Raw genomic sequence first — 8,253 nt, forward strand, 5'->3', positions numbered from 1 at the left:
GTTATGGGTAAATGTGAGTTTTGGGTCTGAAGACATAATTGGCCAGTGTTGTCGAAGAATTTGGCCAATATTTTTTGTCACTGGAGTAAAAGTGGTGGACATAATGAGCTTGTCACTAGCGTCCCTTTTTGGTTTGGGTATAATTAATTCTGTCTGTGTTAGCCTTGAAACAGATTCCATAGCATCATAGATTATCGGGATCTTGTAGCCCCTGTTCTGGAACTTCTCACCCACTCCTTTCAATTGGGAGACCCCCGTTACAGGATTCGAATTGTTACGCATTGTTCTTATGCATTGTGATTTTACAATGCCCTTTAATAGGGCTGGGGGATGGCAACTATCTGCCCTTAATATAGAGTTGCGGTCGGTGGGTTTATGATACAATGTGGTTCCTAATTTGTTAGAATCCTTGAAAACTGTCAAGTCCAAGAAATGAATGGATGCAGTGTCAGCTGTCATCTTAAACTTGACATTGTCAGTTGTGTTATTAAACACATCAAACCATTTGTGGAGTTCCTCCAGGCCCCCTCGCCACACCAAGAAAATGTCATCTATGTATCTGTAATAACAGATGATAGATACGTTCGGCGTATTCCATAGGTACATGTTTTCAAATTGTGACATATAAATATTGGCGTACGAGGGGGCCATGGAGGAACCCATGGCTGTGCCGGCAGTTTGCAAATAAAAACTGTTTTCGAACCGAAAATAGTTTTTAAACAGACAGAATTCAATGAGTGACAGTAAGAATCCTACTGGGGGACCCTCATAAAGGGGGTTACCCGTGAGGTGCTCTTGTATAGCCTTAAGTCCGTCAAGATGTGGTATAATGGTATACAGACTGTTGACATCCAGAGTGACGAGTAAATCATCTGGCTGGATGTCAACAGTCCGTATTTTACGAATGAAATCATTCGTATCCATAACGTAAGACCGTGTTTCTTTCACCACTGGCTGTAGGAGTACGTCCACATATTGTGCTATAGGTTGGGTAAGTGATTCCCTGGCTGACACAATAGGACGGCCCGGTGGGTAGTCTAATGTTTTATGAATTTTGGGGATTGAATATAAGATGGGTATCTTAGGGTATATGGTAATGCAAAAGTCACGAATGTGCTCGGTTATGTACCCTTGTTCAAATCCCAATTCAATCAATTTGTCAAGTTGTATTTTGAATAGTGTAGTAGGGTCAGAAGTTAACAATTTGTATGTCTGGGTGTCTGATAATTGCTTCAGGATGTCCTCTCTATAATCACTGTAATCTAAAAGAACAATGGCCCCGCCCTTATCGGCGGGCCTTATGACTATAGAGGAGTCATTCTGGAGAGTTTTAATAGCCTTCAATTCATCTCCTGAGAGATTATGTTTCCATAATGTATCTTTTCTTTCTGTGTCCAAGTCCTGTCACACACACTGATAACAAAATGATCACGTGCTCCCCAAGTATGCAAAATTCTTGGAATATTTATTTGGGTGAAAGATTTTAGTTACATTCAAAACCTTTACAGTAGCTATAAAAAAAAAGTTTAAAGTCTCAGCTACAATACAAGAAATGCAATTTATATTTGAAAGCAGATGGTACTCAACGCATGCTAGAATGCACTGAAATTACTCTTAGTAACAACTGTTGGAGGGGATGTTGACATGAAGGTACTATGTTACACATATGGTGGTCTGCACTAACTTGAGTTGTTTCGGGACAGATGTGCTGAAAGCCATGTCCGACATATTGGGAGTAAAAATCCTGAAATCCTGTTGTCCCCTTTCCTCCCAAAATTTAAGGATACAACAAAACTCACACCTTTTACTAATTATGTTTAAAACGTATCCCAAAATACTGGAAACCGAGAATGACCCCACTAAAACTGATTGGGCTGCCCAAGTCTCAGAGCTGATCCAACTGGAGCACCACCACTACATACGGGTACACAAAATAGAGCCGTTTGAGACAATGGTGGAAACCTGGAGTGAACATGATGTATAAGATAGCGGCTGTTCCATGCAACGTACAGATAGTACAACACTGCTTGGCAAAAATAATGTCCGATTGGAATCCAAAACCAGAGGCATATCCTAACTTCTCTCTTGTGCACTCTCCGCTTTTAAAATTTATGACAAATAAATGGATAGAACAGTTTGAGATATATATATTGAAGCATGGAAATCAAATTTAGAAAGGAATTGGCCATACGGAATACCCCTTTTAAGATGCTCCGAATGGCCACTTCCCGCATGCAGCACACTGTTAGTCGCATTCTATTTCCTAAAGTTTTCAGTGACAATATCCTGTCCCTTTATTTTGATAGTTAAATCCAGAAATGCAAGGGATATCTCACTGGTTTCAAAAGTCAAAAATATATTTATTTTGTTTCTATTTAAGACAGAAACAAAATCTTCAAACTCATCCGATGTGTCATCCCATAGGATGAACACATTATCCACATATTGATATGTTCATCAGCTATATCACTGTAGTTCTCAAAGACCTCATCCATCTCCCAAGATCCCAAATGGAGAAAGGCATAGGTTGGGGAACACACGGCCCCCATCGCTGTACCTCTAAGCTGACGGTATATCTTACCATCAAACATGAACACGTTATTCTCTAAAATAAATCTCAACAAGGATACTAAAAACTCAGTATGTTCTTTGAACTCTGGACCTCTAGATTTTCAAGAAATTTTCAGCAACCTTCAAACCTACCATATGAGGGATAGACTAGTATAAACTCTCTACATCCAGTGATGCCAGAATAGTAGTTCTATTTACGCTAATGCCTTCCAATCACCTCAGGAGATCCGGTGTCTTTTACATAGGAGGGGAGCGTCACCAAAAATGGACGTAGATATTGATCCATGTATTCACCAATTTTTTCGGTGACACTCCCAATCCCAGACACTATCAGTCTCCCGGGGGGGGGGCATTTAATATTTTTATGCAATTTTGGCAAAACATAAAATAATGACATCACTGGATGCTCAGGGTACAGAAAGAGACATTCTTTAGATGTAATTAAACCGCTACTCTTTGCATTGTTCAGTAATTTGAACAGAGAGTTCTGTATTTTTACCAGTGGGTTTGAGTCTAGTTTTTCATATTGGAGCTTATCATTTAGTTGGTGTTTCACCTCATTCATATAAAGGCATTCATCCATTAGGACCAAGCTACTGCCTTTAGCCGCTGGGGGGGTGTGGGTGTGTGTGTATATATTTTTTTTTTTTTTGAAGCCCCCTCTCTGTTTTCAAATCTTCCGCTCCGCTGGGCACAGACACCTGTGGCCTGTTTCATGTTTTCCTACACGATTGTATATCAGCCTCTACTTTATTGTACACCTTTTGACCTATTAATAAAGCTTGTTTTTGGGGAAAAAAAACAACTTATTTTCTGGTTTTAAAAACTAAATGAAAAAGTATATATTGTATATAAAAAGGAATATGAAACCCATTTTTTTCATTTCATCATTCAGATAGAGCAGCAATTTTAAGCAACTTTTTTATTTACTCCTATTATCAATGTTTCTTTGTTCTCTTGGTATCTTTATTTGAAAAAGCAGGAATGTAAGGTCCAAAACTAGGCATGAAGCTTTTAACATGGCCATATATAAATATAGTAATTAATATTAAATGGGTTAGGTAGAAATACAGTTGTTCAATCCAGAAGGACTCAACAATTGTCTGGTGAATATAAAATACCCTTTATAGGGAATATATGTGTGCAGACCCTTAAAAAATCATAGTTCAAAAATAAGAGAAAAAGTAGACACCTAATAAGTAAATACTTACAAGACAGGGATTTCAGCACACCAAAAATCATGGCTATAATAATCATGATGACCAGCTGGGAAACGTTTGCCCTGAGGAAGCCCCAATGACGCCATAGTCATGTGGGGGATGAAACACGCGTCGGCAGTGACGTATCCTGTGCGAGTGGCACCGCACTTTACCTGAAATGTTTGGTTTACAGTGGACACAGCAACAAAGAGAAATATGAAGCGCTTAGTTGTTTGTGGGGTTTTATAAGCGCTCCCTCTTGAACTTGCAAAACCAAAAAAAAGCTTATCTGCAGAGGATTGTTTCTCCAAGCAGTGGCAAACTCTCATGGGAGATATTTTTGTGGTTTTTTTTTTTTTAAACTCTGAAAGATACGTACACATTAGATTTATTGCCTCTACATCAGAGCTATTTTATGGACAACAGTTTCATACTTGCAAACAAAGAACATATTTAAACTACAGAAATTATACACTCGTTTCTTACTTGATCTTTATGTTCAAGGAATAGCGTTTCAAGCTCCTGCCAGCCAGAGACTGGGACCAAAGTATACTGTACATGATCACACTGAAACAATGCCTAAGACGACAGATGAAAAGTGACAGTTTAATTCAAATTCTGCAAATATAAATAATAGTGCACCTATTTAGTAATGCAAAACAGTAAGGCATGAAGACATTTTACTGAAATCTATTAAAATATGGATTGCATGAAGGACTTCCTTAATGAAAGAACCCCAGAAATAAAAATGTAGGTGGTTGCACTTTCATATTATTGAATGTGTTTACAGTTATATAATTTACATTTAGCAAAGAAACATTTAGTTCTATTTACATAGCAGATGTTGCCTATCAACACACTGTGCAAAATAAATATATTTACACTAGTACTTTCTGCAAGAAAACATAAGAAATAAATGTATTTGTTTTTATTCTCTGGTATCAAACAGTATATTAATAAAAGTGTAAAATGTTTAGGCAGAACGGAAAAAAAAAAAAAAAAAAAAAAAGTATATTAATGTGATCAAATGTACTTACTTGAAGTATTTTACACGCACAAAGAGAATCCACATCAGCTGCAACAAGGAGAAGCACACGCTATAAAATAAAGTGTCATTTATTACCTTAAGATTCTGTGTTTTGCAAAAACATAAAATTAAAAAAAGGGACAGTTCGCTGTAAAATGGTTTTTCCCTGACTCTGTTCCCCATGACTTGTTGGTGCAGCGTATAAAATGTATGAGAAATTGCTCATTTAAGCTTATTTTTTGCAAAATAAATAGCTGGATCTGCTCTTGGAGACCACAACCTATTGAAATAGGCTAAGCTTGCAGACAGATCAGATGTCATTACCTTATCACTGAAATGCTTCCCTTTATTTTCTCTGTATGATACTTAGAAAGAACATTTGAAAATGAATATTTTAGAGCTTTATCTCTTCCACCGCCCCCTGTGAGTGCAATTTCTTCTGCTGTCTGTGTTTACATATTTTCTCAATAGCCTATACCCAGGTATAGAAGCTTTCAGTATATGTAGGGGATACTACAGGCTAAATCAGCTATTTCAAATGCAAATATAAAGGCTAAGGAACGAATTGTAAACAATTGAATGCACTCAAACAGGTAAAAAGGATAATTGGGAACAAATTAAAAGGAGAAAAGGTCTTTAGGATAAACTGTCCCTTTAAAAAGTCATGGTATTTTTGTTGTATACAATAAAAAAAAAACATTTTAAAATTATTTTTAGCTGGGTGTTCATGTACTGAAATTATTTTGTTTCATACTTTCAAAGAGAGTCACTGCCCACCCAGAAAAGTTAGAGTTTTGCTAATCAGGGAGTGATCCGGCCTTAAAGGGACAGTGTACTGTAAACTGTTTTCCCTTTACAACTGGTATAACAAATAATTGGAAACACAGAGTATAAAAATGTATGAGGTTGATTTTTGTATATGAAATCACAGCCGATTAAAAATGTGTTGAGCTTGCAGGGAAAACAGATCTCATTATTTTATCTCTTTCTGTACCCACACATAGTGTTTTTTAATATCTCTGTCTGTAAACCAAAGCCCAATTCTTAAAGAGAACAATTGAAAATTAACATTTTATTACTTAACTCCCCTAAACCCCACTGGGCGTGTAATTTCTACTGCTGGCTATACTTACAGTTTTCTATAGTCCGTACTTAAAGTGAAAGTAAAAGTAAAACTGCTTCGCTATCCTCAGTTACCTAGTTTTAGTTAACATTAATAGGACTTTCATTCATCTTTTTTAACAAAGTTATATGTAAATACATTTTTAGACGCAATTAAAATGTATTTTTTTCAACTTACAATTCAACCCGTTTTTGTGATGTAATTTTACTTCCTGATCACGTTTTTTTGATCCTACCATTTGACTTTCTGGCCAATCGGCGGCCGTGAAGAATGCAGCAAATATTTTTTTGGCATTATTATGTTGGACGCGTGTTCCCGATTCGCGCATACCTTTTTTTATTAACTGAGCCGAGATCGTCATCTGTTGAGACTGCGGCTCTGCAACACAGAAGCACATCGCATTACTAGCTCTGATTCGCAAATAGCATAGTACTGAATGAATACATTATTGTCATTCATTCAGTACTATGTTTCCAACTCTAATGAAGCATGCGCGTTAAAGGCTAGGTGATCAGATAATCGCATGCGCATTGAATGAACGATCAATGATTCGCGCATGCGCAATACGCTTGGTGCTTGTAAACGCGCATTTGTGCTACGTATAGAGCGTATGGGACCGCTCTATATGTAAAACACACACAAAGAGTTGAGGATGGGCGGAGCATGCATGATCACAGTATGAAATTTAGATGTTAAAAAAAAAAAAAAAAGTCAAATTAAAAAAAATTGAAATATAGCGATCAATATGTTAATAGCCACTGGCTCCTAGAATTTTACCCCTGGCTCCTAAGTTTTTGGGTTATTTTCCATATATCTATATACAAATACATCTGACTGGCTCCTAAAAATATGCCTGGCTCCTAAATATTCTTACTGGCTACTAATGTTTAAACAGATTTGTCAAGCACTGCAATACATTGATGTGTTGTAAAGCTGCAAAATTTACTTTCACTTTAAAGGGACATTGTACACTAGATTTTTCTTTGCATAAATGTTTTGTATAGATGATCAATTTTTATATAGCCCATCTGGTAGTGTTTTTTGTAAAAATGTATAGGTTTTGTTTATTTTTTAAAAACATTATGATGTTCAGACCAAGCCCCACTGTGACATGCACTTCCTGTCAGCTTCAAAATCAAAACAAACTGGTAAACCTATCTTTTTTGTGCAAACATTTTAAAAATGTGCTTTACTTGCACTAAAATGACCCTTTAATAAAAATGCTAAATAAACAGCTTTATACTTATTTCTGCACAATACATTTTTGCCAGGTATATCTGACATGACAATTGGAGCCACAAATAGGTCAGCCTCAACAAGATTGACTGTGGGAGACTGCTGCATCTCACAGTATGTAACAAATTGGTCAGGTCTGCAACCAGGCAGTAGAACTCCTTAATGGGGGGCAGGAGAGAAAATGGACACAATCTTAATCACTGGTTGCTAAATAGAGGAATACCTCTAATTCATGGGTTGGTAAAGAGAGGGTACAGTTATCCCATTGCATACCAAAGGGGAATAGAGAGCGCAAAGCTACCAGATGGTAGAGAGTTACAGCCTTCCGATGAAGAGTCCCGAGAATGGAGGGAATAAAACAAATGAAAGGACAGCCAGAAAGGAAAGGACACACAGCCTAATAATTATGCTCGGGTGCTTCCATAGGGAAACGTTGTTAGAGATGGTAAGCTAGCTCCGTAGGGACAATGGAATGGCAGAGAGACCAGCGGTCTCGATGAGGATGCGGTGCAACAGACATAAAGGGGGAAAGGTTGCCTCCACGACGTAAAAGAGAGATAATGGAGCAACGCTGCTTCAATTGCGTGCCAGAAAGATAAGGGGCACCCCTGCCTCTATTGGGTGTTAGAGATTATGGAGACCAGTTCCCTCATAGGAAGCCTCATTTAGGGAGCATAAACTTCCTGATGCGCTAGAGGGGAAACTACAACTTCTCCATGGGTTGCAAGAGGGAGAACCCACTATTGTGGGAGTACAAGAGAAGCGAGACACAACTTAATCTGGGGAAGCAAAAAGAACAGACACCACACTGAGTGTGTGACTGACACATAATATGATCTCATCAGAAAATCACCTCACCTGAGTTACGATAACATCGTAAAACTCTTTACGGAGGTCGCTCACGAACATTTCTCTGGCTGGCGGGTTACCTCAAAACTAAAACTGGCGCTAAGAACTCTGTCTGTGTGTACACCAATCACATAGAACGTTTTCCGTAACGTAAAAGACGTCCCCCTTACAATGACAGCTCTGATTAGCTGCAGTCATAGGTTAAAACTAAGAATCTAATAGCCAATGGGAAAACCGTGTCTTCCCCT

At 37.8% G+C, this 8,253-nt stretch overlaps 1 protein-coding gene across 1 annotated transcript in view; it reads right to left on the minus strand.

Moving 5' to 3' along the window:
* The window catches only part of CDC45 (cell division cycle 45), a 170,498-nt gene extending 162,419 nt beyond the window's left edge, over positions 1–8,079 (minus strand). The window contains exons 1-3 of the mRNA XM_053701933.1: positions 8,015–8,079; positions 4,808–4,867; positions 4,257–4,349 (exon numbers count right to left, since the gene is read on the minus strand). Coding sequence (XP_053557908.1) covers positions 4,257–4,349; positions 4,808–4,867; positions 8,015–8,065 — 204 coding nt within the window. The 5' untranslated portion in view covers positions 8,066–8,079. The remainder of the gene's footprint in view (positions 1–4,256; positions 4,350–4,807; positions 4,868–8,014) is intronic.
* Positions 8,080–8,253: the final 174 nt, after the last annotated feature.

This window comes from Bombina bombina, chromosome 2 (assembly GCF_027579735.1).
Source record: "Bombina bombina isolate aBomBom1 chromosome 2, aBomBom1.pri, whole genome shotgun sequence".
Classification (NCBI taxonomy): domain Eukaryota; kingdom Metazoa; phylum Chordata; class Amphibia; order Anura; family Bombinatoridae; genus Bombina; species Bombina bombina.